We start from the raw sequence: 22,595 nt of genomic DNA, 5'->3' as shown, positions 1-22,595 counted from the left end.
AGCAGCTGACTTGCTCATATTTTTCAGCATTGCTCTGTCTTTGTTTTGTTTATCCTGTTCATCCTATGCAGCCCAAGTACAGTATAATATATTCCCCAAAAGACCCATTGCTGCTGCTTTCATGCCTTAGCTTGCATATTTATTTTGTAACAATGCCTCATGCCATTGCTACATTATTGGTACCTTAATAATGGTCCTTGCAATTCTCTGGGTAGTATCTGTCTTGGTTATAGTTTTTAAGCAACCTTTGTGCTGGAACAGTACATGACGGTGATAAGTATCCATAACATTTGAGTAGGCTGCAGCACATTTAGCATTTCAATTCAGATATATGCAATTATGTTATTTTGTTTTACAGAGAATGGTTTTTCCAGTTGTCCCATGAAGTTCTAAACCCTATGTACTGCTTATTTGAGTATGCCAACAAGAACAACTACTCTTTGCAAATAAACCCTGCATCAGAAGTGAATCCAGACCACCTAACCTATTTCAAGTTTATTGGTCGCTTCATTGCAATGGTGAGAATCGTTGATGGTTTAGTTTTATGTCATCCCATAAGTAAAGCACCACACCACCAGTTAGAAGAGCTTGAAGTGCAGGTTGTTAGTTATTCATATCTGAGTATCCACATGAATCATCAAAGTATGGTTAAATATATTGTAATTCATACATGCAACTTCCCTTTTTGGAGATTAGTCATGCTTATGTATCACCTTTTATTTTTCACTTCTGTAATCAGTTACTAGGAATCAAGGAAAGAGTACCTCAGTCTGCTGTGAGTTAGGGGACATCTCAACCTGCTACAAATTTGAGGAGTGCCATAACACCACTATTCCTCTTATTCCAAAGGCTAGAAATTAGGGCTATCTGTCGAGCCTCACCCACCCCCTCTGGCATTCGCTGTTAGTGCTGAAATCACATCATATTGCTCTCTCTCTCTCTCTCTCTCTCTCTCTCTCTCTCTCTCTCTCTCTCTCCATGAGATACTAACTTTTTCGTATAACTCTCTCTCTCTCTCTCTCTCCATGAGATACTAACTTTTTCATATAACTCTTTCTCTCTATATACATTTTTTTCTTTCTTACTTTCTTTCAGTTCTGAGAAGGGGTTTGGCAGAGTCCCAAGAGACAGTGATGTGGGCAGTGAGAAAGGATCAGTGAGTGGCTGGTTAGAATGGTCATGGCTGTGTATGTGGGTGCATGCACCCTGATGAAGGTGAACAGAGATTTGAGTGACAGGTTTTGGATGAATGGTGGCATGCATCAAGAGTCAGTCTTGAGCCCCCCTATTGTTTGTCATCCTCTGTTGTTTGTCATGATACTTGAAGGTGTACCACATGACTTCAGAAATGGGCTGCCATGGGAGATGTTGTATGCTGATGTCTTGGTGTTGAGTGCAGAGAATGGAAGGGAGGTGGAGGAAGTGGAGAGACAGAATGTGGTACATGGATTTAAAAGCAAATACAGATAAAACAGAAGTGATGATATCTAGGGGTTGTGATGGGTCTGCCAAAACAGAGGGAGTTTGGCCATGTACAGTTTGCCACAAGGGTGTGGAAAGTAACAACATCATGCACAGTGTCTGTAATAAGTGGGTATATACATAAGAGATGCAGTGGTATTAGAGGTAGGCTGCAAAATAATGCTGATTTCATGTGTGGTGTGTTGGGGGAGCATGTGAAAGGAGTGCTCTTGCTTGACAGTTTCTTGAGTCAGAAGAGGAGTTTTGTTATTTAGGGGACATGTTACGTGTCAAAGGTGGTATGGGAATGGGCTCTCTTGATAGGGTAAGGAGTGGTTGGAGGAAGTTCAGGGAGCTGTTGCCCCTTCTAACCTTGAGAGGCCTTTCCCTCCATGCTATGGTCTTTGCATGCGGCATGTGTTAGGAGTTTAATGCTTCTTAGTAGTGAAACGTGGGCAGTAAAGGAAGAGGATATTCACAGGCTCAAATGTACAGAAATGGCTGTGATTAGATGCATGTGTAAGGCATCCATGACTGCGAGACCTGGGGGGAGGGGGGAGAAGGAATAAAATTGAAGAATTGAGAGGAAGGATGAGACTTGAATGTATTGGTGTTGTGATAAACCACCCTTTAGTGCCATCAGACAACACTCACACACACACGATGACCCTGTCAAGCGAATCTCCTTCACAGTCCTTGCTAGAAGCCAGTACAGCTCTGACCTCCCCATCATGGAGACACTTTATACACACCTCTACAAACCCACTGTCGGTGACAATAGTTCTTCTATTCAACTGCTGTGTTTTTAAAGGTTTGAATGTATTCTTATCGTGAAATTTTACCTGAATGTTCATTCTTTCACTACACTGATTTGTGCATTTTAATGTATGAATGTTTTTATTTTGTGATGACTTAAGTAGGATACCCATTTGCCTTAGAAAATTTCTTAGTGAGCATGCTGGCCAACTCTCTGTGTTACTGAAAAAGTCCAGCAAAGGGGGATGGTCAGGAACAGTCCTGAGGGGTGATGAAACAGGAGCTCCAGCTCTCCCTGTCATCAGCTTTCCATCCACCTTGGGAGTACTGCCCTGCTCGACTGGTGCTACAGCCTACGCCTCATGACTTGTATGTCATAATGCCATATTGCAGAATTTCCGCCTATCAGAAATCTTTTATTCCCCGAACTGTATCTCTTTGGAACTCATTTCCCCAGAGTTGTTTCTCCCCAAATTTCAACCTGCAGCTGTTCAAATCCAACTGTTACAGATTTTTTACGAATGGAGGACACCAGTAATCTGGTGTATGGATTATTATTTGTATTTTTTTTATTCACTTGTTTTTCCTTCCTCTGTTATAAAAAAAAAAAAAAATCACTGAAAGAGAAAATAGCTTTAGCAGTATAAAGGTCCTCATAACTTTGTATCACTTGTTGATTCATTGGTTATGTGGTGGAGTATAATCTCATGTTGCCTGGGTTCATTTCATGGCACTGACTGGTATTTATTGGTCTTCATTTCAGTCATTATAGCATATAAAAAATAGTATAATGAAGGTACAGCGTTAACTAACCTGTGTATTTCAGGCTTTATATCATGGCAAGTTCATCTTCTCCGGATTCACCATGCCCTTCTACAAACGCATGCTGAACAAAAAACTCACTATGAAGGATCTGGAGTCTATTGATCCAGAATTTTATAACTCACTGTGCTGGATCAGAGATAATAATATAGAGGTAAGAAAACAGGTAATGGTTTTTATCTGTTTCAGAAGGAGCACAGTATGTGATGTCAGTACATGTTTACAGTAATCATTCATTTATCTGGATGTAATAGAGCCAATGGCATATCTGGGTAGTGGCAACATCGGTTTAATGACCACTATTTCCCCACCACACCCAGACCCTGCCTAGACCCACCTCCAGCTTATACCTAACTTATTTGTACAGTACCTATGCTTAATTTGGCAGTGTTTTCCAGTCATTCAGGCATATTTAGACATCAGAACACACATAGACATATGAAAAGCAATGGTAAACCAAGAAACCTTGCAGAAAAACCACTGAAAACCAAAGAACACCCTACCTAAACACTACTGTACGTACAGTACCCGTCTTTATTTTGGTAGTGTTTTCAGGTCATTCTGGCATGTTTTGGCATCAAAACATACATAGGAATATCCTAAATAATTTTCAGCACCAAGAAAACCATGCAAAAAAAAAACACACACACACAAAACCAAAAAATACCCTACCTAACCACTCTTGTATGTACAGCACAGTATCCCTCCAATTTTTGGCATTGTTTTCAGGTCAGTCTGCCATATTTAGACATCAAAACACACATAGGATTGTCCAAAATAATTTTCAACACCAAGAAAACCATGCAAAAAAAAAAAAATGAAAAAAATGAAAACCAAAAAACACCCTACCTAAACACTACCATATGTACAGTACCTCTCCTGTTTTTAGCACTGTTTTCAGGTCATTCTGCCATATTGTGACTTCAGAACACAAATAGAAATATCCTAAATAAATTTTAGCACCAAGGAAACTACGAAAGAAACCTAAAGCTACCTGATGAAAAACATTTGGTTGGGGTACCTACCACCCAATGCACCGCCACCAGACTTCATAACCCGCCACCTCCAGCAGGTGCAGAGTTGTCCTGTGTGGTCTAGTGGCAAACAGTAGCTCTAACAGAGGTTAAAAAAACTCCTCCTTGTCGTCCTCAACCTACTGGAGCTGGGCGATGACTGGTGATGTGCGGTACGCTGATTGTGGCCTACCCACCTCAGGAGACTCTGAGGGCATCTGCATACTTATGGCTAACGGAGACTTAATGGCTGTCGACATGCTTGTTGCGGTTTCGAAGATGAAGATGGGAAATGAGCTGGTGATGAGAATGGGCTGGCACTCATGGGAGTTGCAATCATGAAGAATGAGTCAATCCTGGTGTGACGATAGGACTGACGATTCTGTCAGAGCATAACGCATCCCGGACTGCCCGCATCTCCATCGCCAGGCAGAGCAGCACCAAGTCCCTGTCACAGTGTGGGTACCTGGCATACTCCAGCACCCCCTCCAGGTAACCACAGAGGACACTGAGACAAGGGACTGAAGGAGTTGCGGAGGGCTGCAAGTCAGGATCCTCATGCTCATCAGTCCCACTGTCCTTTTCCGTGCCAGCAGAGGCAGCAGCAGCGATCTCCTCAGCAGACATGGTTTGGTAACCAGAATCACCGCTGTCATCGTCCAACCAATCCTGCACATCATCGACGTCCACCTGCTCTCCTGCTTGTGTAAGGCGACTGTGGAAATCACCCACATCATACCCTTGAAAGTCATGCTCGGCATTGATTCCCTGCAGGAGACAAGACCAACCACTTTGGCAGGTTTTGATGGAGACTTCCTTCCATGTGTTCAGACAGTTGAACATGGCAGACTTCAGATCTTAACACCAAAGATTCTTCAAGGTCTGCTCCCCACGTGTGTCTTCCACCATGTCCTCGTCCTCCAGCACCGCCATCACCTCGTTCAGGAACCTCTGGCGATACAGTCTCTTGGCAACCACGATAACACCCTGGTCCATTGGTTGAATCAGAGCAGTAGTATTAGGTGGCAGAAACATGCACCTAATTCGCCCGTCAAAAGCAACCAAATCCTTCTCTGATGGATGCGCAGGAGCATTGTCCAGGAGCAGGAGTGTCTTCACCTGGTCGCGAGTGATTCCAAAGACCTCTGTTTGATAACGGATAACCTCCTTGATGAAATGTCTGTGGAACCAATCTCTGAAGATCCTAGTGGTAAACCAGGCCTTTACAGAATGGTACCACACAACAGGCAGGCTATCCTTCAACCCATGGAGACAGCGTGGTTGTTTTGCATGCCCAGCAACAATAGGTTTGAGGCAGTGTGTCCTGTTAGCATTGGCACAAAGCGAAATAGAGACACGTTGTTTGGACAACTTCCGACCAGGCATGGACTTCTCCCTTTTCTCAGCCAGGGTGTGGGTGGGCAAGGAGCGGTAGAACAGACCAGTTTCGTCAGTGTTATGGACTTGACCAAGGGCAAGGCCCCCGTCCTTGATCAGGTGCTGCACTTTCTGGCGAAACAGGTCTACTTCTTGTGCTGCCGCGACCAATGCCTCACCGTGTGCCTTATGCCCAGTAAGTCCATGGCGTAGCTTGAACCGAAAGAGCCATCCCTCGGATCCCGTAAAGTCTTGCACGTTGTGCAGGAGTGCAAACTTCTCAGCAGCAGCCTTCATTTTGGTCCGACGCACTAGCACACTGGCACCACGTTGCTGACGAAACCACATCAGTGTTGACTGGTCGATAATGGTGTGTTGGGCCTGGGCCATTACCTTCCTGTCGCCACAATGTGTGCTTTCGCCAAAGTCCTGTCCATACTGCTTAAGGTTGTTGTGTGACTTCTTGATATTGAACAATGTTGAACGGGGTAGATCATGTTCACGAAGAATGCATCCTGTGGTCCAGCCTGCGTCAACCTTGCCCAATATCTCACGCTTCTTCTCCAGACTCAGAACCTTCCTCTTCCATTTCTCAGGTGGTGGTGGGGCCATCACCACACACACAAGAATACAGCAGAGCAGGGCCACAGCCTAAAGAAGGTAGGGAACCACCACAAAAGCAACCATCATTGCAAACGGAACCACTCATGAGGGACAGAAAGGTGAGAACTGAGGTGCGGGCTTCCGTTCGTCAGCAAGCAGTATAGTACAATGCTGCCATATCGCACCCAATGGTTGCTTTCGAGCTCAGAGGAAGCAACACGTAGCAAACTGACATCTGTCTAAAAGGTTCACTTCCTTTTTCCCAGGCAGGGGTTAGTACGTGACAGCAACAGCAGATGACCAGTAGATCACCACCTCAGACAGTGTATGACTCATCCAGCTTGCCAGGCAACTCTGACCATTCAGTAGGGAAATGGACAGGCCTGCGTGATGGGGGGTTTCTGCACTAATCCCGGAGGCGGGGGGACTCCCGCCATTCGGTGTATGCTGGATGGGCAGTTTTACCATACATTTATTCGTGGCTTGTGGTCAGTGTTATACGCGTGGTGGCCACCGGTACCCCTCTGTCAGGAACAATGCTCACCTCCACCGTTCAAAAATAACCTTAGAATTTTCTTTGAAGATTTGCTCAATGTCTTTCCCAGGCAGAATTACTTACTGTAGGATATCTTTACCTAACCTTTCCTAATAGGGCTAAGGTGGCTGACTGTGATATTGAAACAAATACACATAACAAATGGAAGTGCATTGTACCGTACAGTATTGTACTGTACATACTGTACTCACATACAGTACTGTACTATCATATACATTAGTACAGATATTACTGTACTGATACTGTACTCTTATTGTTATCATAGTGTGTGAAAGAATCTCTCTTCGTGTGTGTGGTGCGTGTATGTCTCCTGGCGGCTGTGCGATTTTCGACCTTCGATAAAGAGGCGGAAGAGAGAGTTATATGTAGAAAGAAAGAGAGAGGTGAAAAGATTAGTAAGAGAGAGTAAGAAGGGAGTGGATGAGGAATTTGGAAGGAATTTGAGTGTAAAGTGGAAGGACTGTAAGAAAATGTTCTGGAAAGAGGTGAAAAGAGTAAGACAGGGTGGAAGTGAAGTTAGCAGGGGAGTGAAAGATAAAAATGGTAGATTACTAGTGGAGAAGGGAGAAAAAGTGAGCAGATGGAGAGAACACTTTAAGGAATTGTTGAACGTGGAGGATGGAAGTAATGCGAGTATAAGTGGCTGGGGAATGGTTGGGAGAAGGAGGGAGGTGCGAAGACAGGAAGAAATCAGTAGGATAGAAGTTGTGGAAGCAATGAAGAAAGTTAAATCAGGGAAAGCCCCAGGAATTGATGGAGTGTGTGGTGAAATGCTGAAGCATGGGGGAGAGATAGTAGTAGAATGGATGTGGAAGATGTGCAGATTGGCCTGGGAGGAAGGTAGAGTCCCGGAGGATTGGAAGTCAGGTACAGTAATCCCGCATATTTCGCGGTAGTTACGTTCTTGTAACCCCCGCGAAAAGTCAATTCCGCGAATACTCTATTAACAATTGAAAACTTGCACTTGTGTCCACCATGCTGCCCATCACACAGTCCATGTCCATACTGATTGCGAGACAATTCGCCGTCAGACAATTCCCCGTCAAAACATGGACGATTCCCCTTCAGAACAATTCGCACCCTGGACGATTCCCCGCCATTCTATAAATATACTAATCAATACTTTGATAAATATACTTATTATTAATTAATCAATACTTTAATAACTATATTTCAGGGGGATCCAGCAAAGTCTATGTTCAGTAGCGTAGGTTCTGGATATTATTTATTAGTTGCACCTTTAGTCAATAATTAACTTGTTTCTTCCTCGCTGTAGTCGCCTTTGAATTATATTCTAGCGTCACCCATAGCTATCTTCATTAATGAAGGCGAATTGTTTTGTGTTTGTTGTGACTGCGAATTGTCCCGAAACCTCCATACTCATCCCGAAATACCTTCTTACAAGATTGAAAGCACATACTCCATTATGAAGGAAAAACGTAAACACCGTACTGTAATACACAATTATCTACACATTTATTAACAAAACAGTACAAAATAAAAAGATGCATTAACTGGTGATAGCAAACACTCGCACGGTCGTTTCTTAGCTTGTCCAGTAACACAATTTTCTCTGCTAAGGTCATAACTTGATTGTTTTGTCACTTTGGAGTTCTTACTAATTGTATTATTAGCCTTTGGTGAGGCTGGCTTACGTCCTGGGGCCATGTGGAAAGCAAGTGGGAGGCAAGAGGCTCATATAGTGTGGTTACAACCACAACATCCACTTAAGGCAGTCAGGCGTGGACTGAAGAATGCGAGGCAGAGAGCAGTGTTGCCATATCCAAACAACGAAATTATGCTAGGGCAATGAAAAAATTATGCTAGATTGAGCATATTTGTTCCAAGTAAAAAATGAATTATGCTAACTTGAAGCTAAATGATAAAATTCTATACATATTCGTGCAACATATTAATTATATATTGTTTACTATGAAAATATTAAAATGAACCTACATACAGTAAGAGGATAAATATCGGTATCTACCCATACTGCTTTTTCCCACGAAACTTACGTTTTTCTGATGGATTTTGATGTGATTCGTTCAATTTTGAGCATCATTTCCGTCGGAAATAACCAGATTTTGAGATATGACCCCCCCCCCATCCCCCTGAAATAATGAGGGATCTTTGGGGAATCGGGGGTTATAGGGAGGGGGGGAAACACAGAAAATGGTCATTTCCGACTGAAATGAAGCTGAAAATCGAATGAATCATACCAAAATCCATCGGAAAAACCCAAGTTTCATGGGTAAAGTACAAAGCTCAAACTTATCCTAACCTAACCGAACCAAACCGAACCTAACCTAAAACCTATCCTAATCCAACCTAACCTAACCTAACCTAATCCAACCCAACCAAGCCCAAACTGAAAGTAACCAACTATTCAAACATCTTACCTTATTCGTCTCTCTCTCTCTCTCTCTCTCTCTCTGATTTCTAGCTTTTATAAAATTATTCTAAAAATATTCCATTCCATTCTAAATTATGCTAGAATGATTCTAAAACTTCTAATATGCTAAAAAATATTCCAGACTCGAAAATTTGATCAAAATTATGCTAAAAGAATAAAATTATGCTAGATATGGTAACACTGGCAGAGGGGCCACGGGAAAGGGACAGAGGGTGGCGTGAGTTTACCGCGCTACAATTGGAAGCAGTGGGAATTTCAATTTTTTTTTTTCTGTATATTCAAGGATATTTTTGTTGAACTTATTAATGCTAAGAAAATCCGCGAGAGGGCAAAACCGTAGACAAAAAATCCGCAAAAAATGCGGGATTACTGTATAATTATTCCCTTGTACAAAGGAAAAGGGGAAAAAGAAGTGTGTGGTAATCATAGGGGCATTTGTCTTCTTAGTATAATAGGAAAAGTGTATGGTAGGATACTTATTGACAGAGTTAGAGAAAGAACAGAGAAATTAGTTGGAGAAGAACAGGGAGGCTTTAGGAAGGGAAGAGGTTGTGTAGATCAGATATTCATTCTCAGATCTTTAGTGGAAAAGTTTCTAGAGAAGGGAAAGAAGTTGTATGCGGCTTTCATGGATTTGGAGAAAGCATATGACAGGGTGGATAGACTAGGATTGTGGAAAGTGTTAAGAATATATGGAGTAGATGGGAAGTTGTTGAATGCTGTGAAGAGTATGTACGATGGTGCGAAGGCTGCAGTGCTTGTGGATGGTGAACTAAGTGAATTTTTCTCTTTGAAAGTTGGGTTGAAACAGGGATGTGTCATGTCTCCATGGTTGTTCAATCTGTGCATGGATGGGGTAATAAAAGAGGTACAAGGTAGGGTAGTGGATGTTGGAGTGGCCCTGGTGAGAGAGGGTAGTGTTTGGAAACTCCCTGTACTGTTGTTTGCAGATGATACTGTGTTGTTGTGTGAAGACGAAGGGGAGCTGCAAGGCTTGGTGGATGAGTTTGAGAGAGTGTGTAAGAAACGGAATCTAAAGGTGAATGTAGGGAAGAGTAAAGTGATGGTCTTTGAGAGAAGTGAAGTCAGTGAATGTACAGCGAGGTTGGATGGTAAGGAATTGGAAAATGTGAGTACGTTTAAGTACTTGGGTAGTGTGATGAGTAAGGATGGAGGTTTGGAGGGTGAAGTGCTTGAAAGGGTACAGCAGGGAAGAAAGGTTGCTGGTTCTTTGAAAGCAGTGATAAGAAACAGGGAAGTGAGCATGGAAGTGAAAAAGTTACTACATGACAGTATTGTGATACCAACTCTAACGTACGGAAGTGAAGCTTGGACGTTGTTGGAAGGACACAAGTCAAGAGTGAGAGCCGTGGAAATGAGTTATTTAAGAGGAGCCTGTGGAGTCACATGGAGAGACAGGCTGACGAATGAGGATATAAAGGAGCGTTGTGGTGTTGATGTGGATGTGATAGGAAGCGTTATGAGGAACACACTGAGGTGGTTTGGCCATGTGGAGAGGATGGAGGGTGAAAGACTGACGAAGAGAGTGTATGTGAGTGAGGTGGAGGGGGAAAGAGGGAGGGGGAGGCCGAGGATGAGATGGAGAGATGGGGTGGAGAGGTATATGAGAGATGGGGGTGTGAGTTGGGAGCAGGGGAGTGAAATGGCGGGGGACAGGGCGACTTGGAGACGATTTGTTTGTGGCCACCCCAAATGGGATTGAGGCGTCTGGCAATAGATAGATAGATAGATAGATAAAGAGGCAGATGGGGGCTGTCACCAAGCATGTACTCATGGGTTGTGGTCTGTGTTACATGTGCGGTGGACACCTGTGCCCCTTAGCCAGGAGCCACACTCATCTCGTCCTTTCAAAAAGAACCATAGGATTTTCTCGAAAATATGCTCAATGCGTTTCCCAGGCAAAATTACATAGGTTAGCTTTACCTTACCTAACCTAACCCATCCGAATACAGTTGCATGGCAGAGGTGGGTGACTGTGGCATTGAAACGAATGCCAATACCAGATGGAAGTGTGTCGTACAGTATTGTACTGTACATACACAGATACGGTACTGTACTGTGTGCAATACAGTACAGTACTGTACTATCATATGCGTTAATACAGAAATTACTGTACAGTAATCCGGCATTTTTTGCGGATTTTTTTGTCTACGGTTTTGCCCTCTCGCGGATTTTCTTAGCATTAATAAGTTCAACAAAAATATCCTTGAATATACAGAAAAAAAAAAAAAAATGAAATTCCCGCAGCTTCCAATTGTAGCGCGGTAAACTCACGCCACCCTCTGTCCCTTTCCCGTGGCCCCTCTGCCAGTGTTACCATATCTAGCATAATTTTATTCTTTTAGCATAATTTTGATCAAATTTTTGAGTCTGGAATATTTTTTAGCATATTAGAAGTTTTAGAATCATTCTAGCATAATTTAGAATGGAATGGAATATTTTTAGAATAATTTTATAAAAGTTACAAATCAGAGAGAGAGAGAGAGAGACGAATAAGGTAAGAAGATGTTTGAATAATTGGTTACTTTCAGTTTGGGCTTGGTTGGGTTGGATTAGGTTAGGTTAGGTTTTAGGTTAGGTTCGGTTCGGTTAGGTTAGGATAAGTTTGAGCTTTGTACTTTACCCATGAAACCTAGGTTTTTCCGATGGATTTTGGTATGATTCATTCGATTTTCAGCTTCATTTCAGTCGGAAATGACCATTTTCTGTGTTTTCCCCCCTCCCTATAACCCCCGATTCCCCAAAGATCCCTCATTATTTCAGGGGGATGGGGGGGGGGTCCTGTCTCAAAATCTGGTTATTTCCGACGGAAATGATGCTCAAAATCGAACAAATCACATCAAAATCCATCAGAAAAACGTAAGTTTCGTGGGAAAAAGCAGTATGGGTAGATACCGATATTTATCCTCTTACTGTATGTAGGTTCATTTTATTATTTTCATAGTAAACAATACATAATTAATATGTTGCACGAATATGTATAGAATTTTATCATTTAACTTCAAGTTAGTATAATTCATTTTTTACTTGGAACAAATATGCTCAGTCTAGCATAATTTTTTCATTGCCCTAGCATAATTTCGTTGTTTGGATATGGCAACACTGCTCTCTGTCCCGCATTCTTCAGTCCACGCCTGACTACCTTGAGTGGCTGTTGTGGTTGTAACCACACTATGATATGAGCCTCTTGCCTCCCACTTGCTTTCCACATGGCCCCAGGACGTAAGCCAGCCTCACCAAAGGCTAATAAAACAATTAGTAAGAACTCCAAAGTGACAAAACGATCAAGTTATGACCTTAGCAGAGAAAATTGTGTTACTGGACAAGCTAAGAAACGACCGTGCGAGTGTTTGCTATCACCAGTTAATGCATCTTTTTATTTTGTACTGTTTTGTTAATAAATGTGTAGATAATTGTGTATTACAGTACGGTGTTTACGTTTTTCCTTCATAATGGAGTATGTGCTTTCAATCTTGTAAGAAGGTATTTCGGGATGAGTATGGAGGTTTCGGGACAATTCGCAGTCACAACAAACACAAAACAATTCGCCTTCATTAATGAAGATAGCTATGGGTGACGCTAGAATGCAACTAATAAATAATATCCAGAACCTACACTACTGAACATAGACTGCTGGATCCCCCTGAAATATAGTTATTAAAGTATTGATTAATTAATAATAAGTATATTTATCAAAGTATTGATTAGTATATTTATAGAATGGCGGGGAATCGTCCAGGGTGCGAATTGTTCTGAAGGGGAATCGTCCATGTTTTGATGGCGAATTGTCTCGCAATCAGTATGGACATGGACTGTGTGATGGGCAGCATGGTGGACACAAGTGCAAGTTTTCAATTGTTAATAGAGTATTCTCGGAATTGACTTTTCGCGGGGGTTACAAGAACGTAACTACCGCGAAATATGCGGGATTACTGTACTGATATTTTACACAGAGTAGAACATTCTCTCTCTCTCTCTCTCTCTCTCTGTGTTGTGCAAGTGCCTCCTGCTGGCTGCACGATTTTCAACATTTGGTGGAGAGGCGGACGGGCGCTGTTACCGAACATGTATTTGTGGCTTGTGGTCTGTTAGATGCGCGATGGCAGTGAGGAAAAGAGTTAGCCCGGTGGCCGCGTGATACTAGACATTGGGTGGGGATGCATATGGACATTTTGACACCACTTGTGGGTTACGTTCGTATTGCTCGGGTAGCGGAGATTCATTGGAAGTAATCAGACAAATGTGCAACTTTGACCATTCAGTACAGGGGCGGACAGACATTTTAGCTCTTGTTGTGGGTTAAGGACTTCTTCCCGCTCATGGTTCGAGCCCAGCGGCCACGATACCGAATGTTTGGACATGTCGACTGGCCAGGAGAAGTTCCCAGGCACTTGTACGTCCGGATACTAGCAAGTAAATTTGGATAGTGGTTTAATAGAGCCAAGGCCTTGTATCCAGATACTGAGCATCCAGATAAATGAGGGATCACTGTACTTTCTATGAGTCATTGGCATCCTATCTACAGAGTACAGTAATCACTCAATTATCCAGATGCTGCATATCCGGACGTTAGACTTTGGCCCTCTTGTATCTGTATCTATATTTATTTGTCCATATCCAAATGTGACAGGTCCGACATTGGCATCTGGCTGGCCAACAAAATAAAAAAAATTTTTGAGTGGTAGACCAGCCTCTCCCACCACACATGGGTAATAGACAGAACCCACAAGCTGAGCAAAAAATGGCTGTCTGGCTCCCTGCCAAATGGTCAAAATTCCCTAGCCGCATCTATCGCTCGAAAGTTCAGCCAGCGTGAGGGTAATACAGGCACATAACTCACAAGCAGAGGAAAATGGCTATCTGGCTCCCTGCCAAATGGTCAAATTCCCCTGGCAGCCCAGATTGCTCAGAAAGTCCCACCAACAGTTGAGTAATGCAGGCTCGTAAACTACAAGATGAGCAGACTGGCTGTCTGGCTCCCTACCAAATGGTGAAAGTCCCCCAGCAGCCCAGGTAACTTGGATGCTAATGGCTGTGTGCTGGTAATAGAGACCTCAACCCACAAGATGAGCAAATATGGCCGTCTGGCTCCCTCACCGAATGATAAAAGTTCCCGCCACCCTTGCTTTCCCCGTCCCTCCTCCATCCCCCTCCAAGTTCAGCGTTGCCAGGTGTCTCTCTGTCCCTGTCCTCTCACCCTCGCACCCTTACCCCTGCATAGTGCACTGTCCTTTCCCACCATCCCTGCATCACCGCCAATGAGTTTTTTAGTTTTTGGCAGTTTAATCGAATACTATTGGTAGTATCAAAATTCTGAAAACACCATGAGAAAGCTCGTGAAATTTTACATCTAGACTTATGCTTAGTTCTTGCATAGTGTGGGCAGAATTTTGCACTAGGATGTTGGGAAGTTATTTGAAGCTATTTTGTACTCTTGAACAAGTTTATTCACACTGCATGTCTGATCAGTTTTGTTTGTGTTTATTAGCTTATTTGACGATGATGGTATGCAATTTATACCAGTACTGCGTATATATATATATATATTTATATATATATATATATATATATATATATATATATATATATATATAGTTTGTATATATACAGTATATATATATATATATATGTATATACAGTATATATATATATATATATATATATATATATATATATATATATATATATATATATATATATATATATATATATATATATGTATATGTATACAATATATATATATATATATATATATATATATATATACAGTAGGACCTCACTATAACAGACTAATTGGGGCCCAAACCATTCTGAAAAATGCAAAATTCCGATAAAAGCGACATCCGGGCTTCCCCCTGCTAAACCGGACATTTCCTGATATATCCGACATTAGTCCGGATCGCATGAACTGTTTTTAAACTGTTTTGACTACCATTGTGGTACTGTACTGTGTTATAACTTCACTACAGTAATTAAATGGTATAATATGTATAATAATACTGTACTGTACACTGATAAACATGTTTTTTATTTACATTATTGTGGTGAACATACCTGAAGTGATCAGGCAATCCGGACTGCTGCTGGCTTTATCAGACTTTTTCCGATATATAGGAATTTAGTCCGGTAGCTCCTCAAGTCCAATAAAAGCAAATTCTGGACTATTGAAATCCGTTATTTCGAGGTTTTACTATATATATATATATATATATATATATATATATATATATACACATATATACATACATACATACATATCTGTCTATCTATCTATCTATCTATCTATCTATGTATATATACTGTATATGGAGCCTCTGTGGTACAGTGGTGAAGTGTGCGTTTTCATATACAGTAATCCCTCTAATATCCGAACGCCCAATATCCGAACATCCCCACTAACCGGACATAATCCTCCTGGGACCCAATATTCCCAAAATGGGCCAAAAACCCAAAAAAAATTCAAAACAAATCTGACTTTTTTCCCTCCCATAATTTGAAATTCCCGCCTGGCGCTGAACAGCTGTTACACCATGGTCCCTTCACCCCTTCCTTCCTCCCCCTCCCCCCTCCCCTGTCAGGTTACCATTTGGTGTTTTTCATTACCAAGTGTGGGCCAATTTGGTAATGAAAAATTCGTTTGGTAATGAATCAGAATAATGCATTATCAAATGGATTTTTCACATGTATGAGGATACAGAGGATGGAGATGGTGGATTGTTTTCTCTCTCTGATTAATCTGCTACCCTACATAGTGTGAAAATAATCAACATGGTGTTAGTTATAAGGAGAGTGATTACATGTATTTCGTCGTTTTCGTTTTCGTTTTAAAGGCTCCAACATGCTTGCATGTGTCGGCCTTGGTCACCTAATGGCGGCTCTCCACGCTGCACGATCCATTGCAGCCTCCCTGTTCAGTCCCTTAACCCTAAGGTCACACTTAATGACCTCGTCCCATGTCTTTCTCGGTCTACCCCTCATAACCCCACCCCCAATATTAACACTTCTCACCTTCCTCACCCAATTATCTTCCCCCATCCTCTCCACATGTCCAAACCACCTCAATCTACCTCTCCTCATCACAACACCAATACACTCCAGTCCCATCCTACCTCTCAACTCTTCCATTGTAAATCCAGCCCGTCCAGGCCTTGGACGCAGGGACACACTGCACATTCACCTAATCATTGTCATTTCTGTACGTCTGAGCCGGCGAATGTCTTCCTCCTTCACTGCCCAGGTCTCACTGCCATACAGTATCACACTCCTAACACACGCTGCATACAAAGACCCCTTAGCACGTAGGGAGAGCCCCCTCAATGTCAGGAGAGGCAAGAGCTCCCTGAACTTCTTCCAACCACTTCTCACCCTAGCCACAGAGCTAGCTACAGCCCCACCTCCAGCACACAACATGTCTCCTAAATAACAAAACTCCTCCACACACTCAAGAGATTCACCAGCAAGTTCAATCCTTTCACGGACGATCTCCACCTGCTCGCCCCGGCACGCCGTACACATAAAATCAGCATTATCTCGCAGTCTACCTCTGATACCACTACATCTCTTATGCACCCATTTATCACACACACCGCACAAGATGGAATTACTTCCCATGCCCTTGTGGCAAACTGCACACGGCCACTCTCCCTCGTCTTTGACAGTACCGCCACCAACCCTAGATATCATCACTTTTGTTTTATCTGCATTTACCCTTAAACCCTTTTGCCCCATACCATCTCTCCACTTCCTAAACCTTTCCTCCGCCTCCCTTTCATTCTCTGCAATCAACACCAAATCATCAGCATACAACAACTCCCACAGGAGTCCGTTTCTAAAGTCACGTGAAAGGGCTTCAAGTACCATGATAAACAACATGGGACTCAAGACTGACCCCTGATGCACACCAACATTCACGGAAAACTCATCACTCAAATCTCCATTCACTCTCACCTTGGTGTGAGCACCCACATACATGGCCATAACCACCCTAACCAGCCACTCCTCCAAGCCAAGCTTTCTCATTGCCCACTTCACCACCTCTCTAGGGACTCTGTCAAAGGCCTTTTCCAAATCAACAAAAACAAAATAAAGATCCCTTCTCCTACCAATATATTTTTCCTGAAGCTGTCGAACAATGAATATGGCATCAGTGGTCCCCCTACCTGGCATAAACCCAAACTGCATCTCATCAATATTCACTCTTTCTCTAATCATACCTTCTAAAACTCTCTCCATTACCTTCATTATCTGATCTAAAAGCTTTATACCTCTATAATTTCCTCTTTCCAGGGCATCACCCTTCCCTTTATACACATTTACAATTACACTCTTCAGCCAATCATCTGGGACAACACACTCATAAATAATCCTATTTATCAGGTCAGTGACAAAACTCACCCCCATATCGCCTGAGGCCTTCAACATTTTGGAAGTCAACCCAGACACACCTGCTGCCTTCCCCACCCTCATCCTGCCTATTGCCTCACTCACAGTAGCAGTATCAATCAAAGGCCAAGGGCCAGACACTGGATCTGCTGGCTCCAAACCTTCCCTGTCCCAGTCAAACTCCTCATTCAACAACCGGTTATAATGCTCTCTCCATGCATCTTTAATATCCTCACTGTTCACCACTACCCTTCCTTCATCATTCTTCACACACTGCTCACCTATGATATCCCGATTATCCCTCTTCACCTGACCTGCCACCCTAAATATATTTTTCCTTTCCCCATGATTTAGGTTATCAAGTAATTGTCTTTGTGACTCAGACTTTGCCCTGTATACCTCTCTCCTAGCCCTACGCTTGGCAGCCAAATATTCCTCTTTGCTACCACCCTTCTTCCACTCCCGGAAAAGCCTTCTTTTCTCCTTAATTGCAGCTTCTACACCCTCATCCCACCACCAAGTTACTTTATGTCTTGGTGGTCCTCTTGTCCAGCCGCATGTTACATCAGTAACTCTCAAGAAATTGTTCTTGAGGGCTCTGTACTGTTCATTAACGCCTCTGTCTACAGCTCCCTGTTCAGCCACCACTCTCCTCAACTCGCTATAGAAGGCATCCCTTACTACTTGGTTTTTCAGCTTCCATATTTTCCTCCTAGGTACATAAGTCCTCTTTTTCATCACTTGTTCTTTAAGCACCATATCACAAATCAATAGTTTGTGCTGCTGCACACACTCCTCACTTCCTATAACTTTAACATCCCTCACTAACCTCCTATTGGCCCTCCTAACCAGAAAATAATCTATCTGACTGCTATTTCCCCCAGACTCATACGTAATTAACCTACTGTCTCTTTTCCTAAAATATGTGTTGCACACAATCATGTCCGTTGCCTCCCCAAACTCGAGTATCCTTTCCCCTTCTGCATTCCTTAGACCATATGCACATCCCCCATGCACTCCTTCATAACCTTGTGCTGCTTCACCTACATGACCATTTAAGTCCCCTCCCAAAATCACTATCTCATCATCCCGCGTACCACCCACTACACGTATTAAATCATCCCAAAATCTATCTTTCTCTGATTCATCCAATCCTGCCTGTGGAGCATATGCCGATATAATCACAGCTATCTTTCTTCCCAACAGAATTTTCACAACCAATATCCTGTCGCTTACTCTCAAAACATTCATAACATATTCCACCCATTTCTCCGCAACCATCACACCAACTCCTCCATATCCGTCTGTCCTTCCCTGCCAAAACAACTTATAGCAACAGTCCTTCCCAACAATCTTTCTGGCTGATCCACCCCTGTACCGGACTTCCTGCAAACACGCCACGTCCACCCACCTCCTACTGAATGCCTCAACGACTTCCCCTGCTCTTCCCCTCAAACTTCCCACATTCCATGAACCCACCCTCATCCCCATGGGTGATTTACTGTCCTCAGGCTTGCTTTGAAACCTTTTTTGTTTTGTCATCTTCAGTATTAATAAATGGGGACAGACACAGCACAGGTCCCACTCACCGCACAATCCCAGGTCCAGGCAATGGATCTGGGACCCCTAGCCCACCAGCTTACCAGTGGCTGTGGTAGTGGCCTCGGGGCACCCTGCCAGGACAGCTGCAGGGACACCCTCCAAGCGCGTCTTGGCACTGCAACTATCCCGCCATTATACACCCACTGATAGGGCAGCCTCCTGGGGCGCTACTCCCAGGTTCGGGCCCCTCTCTATTGGGCGGAAGCGGCAGCCTGGGAACCGCAATGCCCTGTACCCTCTAGCACAGGCCCGAGCCCCATCTCGCCCTGGACCCATGATCTATGCCGGCGGAACCCCCGCCACGCCTCCCCCCAGAAGTCCGCCACTAGGTAGCGGGGGCAAAGTTTTCTGGCCGCATGCCCTTGCTGGCGCCAACCCCTGTAACGTAGTGGGATACGTTGTGTGAAATGTAAAGTGCATGTGGTGTAGTGCATAGTTAGTTAGAGGAAATGTTTGGGAGAGTATGCTGGTCTACTCTCCATGTTACTGTCACACTGAAAAGGTCAGCAAAGGGGGATGGTTAGATAGCTAGTGAAACAGGAGCTCCAGCTCTCCCTATCACCAGCATTCCCATTCCCCTCGGGAGTACTACCCTGTTCGGCCCGTGCTACGGCCTCCTCCTACCTCTTCCACTTGTATATATAATTAGTGAAGAATATATGCTAGCTTTAGAATTTGGTAATGAAAAGTTATATTTGACAATGAAAGTTGAGGAGATTGGTAATGTGGCTGTTGCGATCTGGCAACTCTGTTACCCCACCATCATCAACAGTCACAGCTTAACTCCGATGGAGAGCAGATACTCATAACAGTGCAAGCCACAGGTGCTTGTTTTTTGTGAATAAACAGTGAATAAACTGCAATACCTTGCCACTAGAACACACAGGAATTTACAGTGTTGTGCAGTGTTAAGAAATTAGAATTTAGAGTGCAGAGGATTAACTGTGGACTGCAAACTGGCGGTTCAAACCAGTCCAGGAGCAAGGGACTTGTAAGTACCCAGAATGTTTAATATTGTATAAACTCACCTCTAAAACCTCATTTTATGGTTCTTTTGCATTTATTTCATTCTTTTATGTACCTTATTGGTGTGATTTGGGTCTTAAATAGGTGCTATGCATGTCCAGAGGGAGTTGTATAGGTGTTTTTCAGAGTCAGGGTCCATAAGTACAAGTCCATAAGCTGGGGCCCAATATCCGGACAGGACCACTATCCGGACCTGACCATGGCTCTATTACGTCGGATATTGGAGGGATTACTGTACAGGTAACTCGCACGGAACACGTGGGTTTCGTTCCTACCGTGCCGTGTTAGGTGCGAAATCGCGTATATTTAAACTACTCCGTATTTTGCTCCCTAGACCCCCCAAATGTGTTGTTTTGCTGTTATCTGTCACTGGTAATCACTAGAAAGCACTTTAAGTGGTTAGAAAGTTTATTTAATGTTATAACTCACAAATACAGTACTCCACAGCAAAACTTCAACACACAAATACTGTACGTAAACACAAGGAAACATTCCGACGCCGATCATAGGTAATCATATAAATCAGGTTAACTGGTACCAGTGCTTTAACTTACAAGTACATACCAGAACAGTACATATTTAACTTAGAAGTGCAGTACTGTGATATCGAATGATTTCAGTGCATAATCTGTTAGGAATGGCTGGAAAAAAAAAAAATGTTATGAATACATTTTCACCTTTTTGATATATGTTTATGGTAGTTTCGAGTTATTTTTTACGTTATCGTTGTGCCCATGCTTGGAAAAGGGAGCGAAAGAGTTGAATTTTCAGTCCTAAATGAGAAAACTGCACGTCCTCCAAGGCTAGACTCTGCCACGGGAGAATAAAGTGAAGGGTCAGGAAGTTGTGTCACAACTTCCAGCTCCCACACCACGAGAATGGCTAAAAATAGAATCGTAATGCAGTTTCAGAACTAACAATAAGTCTAATTATTACGAATACAGATACAAAGCAGAAATAAATACGTTTACAGACGGGGAAAACGTACTTCTTCCGTCATAACATGTTCATCTTTCTCTATCATTTTACGTTCATCTTTATCATTTTACCTTGTTATTTTCGCAATATATATTGGTGTCTCGTAAACAGGGTGGTTGAGTGTGTTTTGCAAGGGAGGAAAAAGGTTGTATTTTCTGTCTGGGTCAAGATAATGGGTGTAACTGTGTGTGGTTAGGCATGGCCACGAGCGAAAAAATCGTACATCCACTCCTCACGATAGCAGGTGGTGAACTGACAGATGATACGTAACATGAGAGGGTGAAGTCAAGTTCAGTCTCGTGTCCCAGATTTTCGTTCACTGCCCGAAAGTTTTCACAGTTTTCTACAAGTTGCACTGCATCAAATGATCCAAACCATTACAGCAAACCTGAGCAAATAGGTAAAGATACCAAGACAAAAATGTATTTTTCTCTTATTATAAGTCTTTAACGAACAAACAAAAATGGCAATATTCCGATGCCGATCATGGGTAATCATATAAATCAGGTTAACTGGTTACAAGGCTTTATTTAATGCTTTAATTGCTTACTAGTACATACCAGAACAGTAAATATTTAACTTACAAATACAGTACTGTAGAAAAGCAGTACAGTAAGAGTTTAACGAACAAACAAAAAAGGCAATATTCCGACGCCGATCATGGGTAATCATATAATTCGGGTTAACTGGTTACAAGGCTTTATTTAATTATTTAACTTTATTTAAGTGCTTACAAGTACAGTACATACGAGAACAGTAAATATTTAACTTACAAATACTGTACAGTACTGTGGAAAAAACGAACAAATAAAAAAGGCAATATTCTGACGCCTATCAGGTAAACTGGTTATAAGACTTTATTTCTTGCTTTAACGTTATTTAATAGTACTTTAAGTTGCACATAAACTTACCAGAACAGTACAGTACTATAAATATTTAACTTACAAATACTGTGCTACTGTCCTCGGGAATGTCTCTCACTGAATAATTTCCCGCCTGGATCGTCACGTAATCAAAACAAACCGCGCGCTGTGGTGACGTTCGAGGATTTGATTTTTCAAAGGCCTCTCCTGCGTTAATTTGTAGTTTTCATGATGGTTTTTTAATCTTACGTTGTCTTACATGTATCCCAGCCCTTACCGTGTATAATTGCGAGCGCGTTCCGTGAGATCGTGTTCCGTGCGAGTTACCTGTACTGAAGAACGAGGGTTCGCGCCCCACCAGGGTAATAAACTTTGGGAGTGTTCTTCTGGCCACGTACTGCTTGACGGACATCAGGGGTGCTGTGGTTGAACCAGCGTCACATACTATAAAAAGTATGCTTGCACCCAGTCAGCTTGTGCGGGCCGATTACACTTGATTTACAGACTACACACACATCCAAAGCCACTTCAACACTACAGTTACACTTAGAAGCACTTCTCACCCTTCATACAATCTCTACCAGACAGCCGAAGCCACTTGGTAGAGATACACTGGCTGTATCGTCCCCACTTTGGTCGGGATAGACCGGTCCTGCAGTGGACACTCAAACAGCTGATGAGATGAGATGAGAGAGAGATATATATATATATATATATATATA

The 22,595-nt window shown here is 42.7% G+C and overlaps 1 protein-coding gene across 1 annotated transcript in view; it reads left to right on the top strand.

The window, feature by feature from the left end:
• The window catches only part of Su(dx) (WW domain containing E3 ubiquitin protein ligase suppressor of deltex), a 279,179-nt gene that overhangs the window by 174,007 nt on the left and 82,577 nt on the right, over positions 1–22,595 (top strand). The window contains exons 14-15 of the mRNA XM_080282428.1: positions 359–518; positions 3,044–3,193. Of these exons, the coding sequence (XP_080138554.1) occupies positions 359–518; positions 3,044–3,193 (310 nt within the window). The remainder of the gene's footprint in view (positions 1–358; positions 519–3,043; positions 3,194–22,595) is intronic.

Source organism: Coenobita brevimanus, chromosome 93 (genome assembly GCF_032717465.1).
Source record: "Coenobita brevimanus isolate Jiangsu-jjx chromosome 93, ASM3271746v2, whole genome shotgun sequence".
Taxonomy (NCBI): domain Eukaryota; kingdom Metazoa; phylum Arthropoda; class Malacostraca; order Decapoda; family Coenobitidae; genus Coenobita; species Coenobita brevimanus.
The sequence above is the reverse complement of the archived record's forward strand: the minus strand, read 5'-3'. Positions and strand labels throughout refer to the sequence as shown.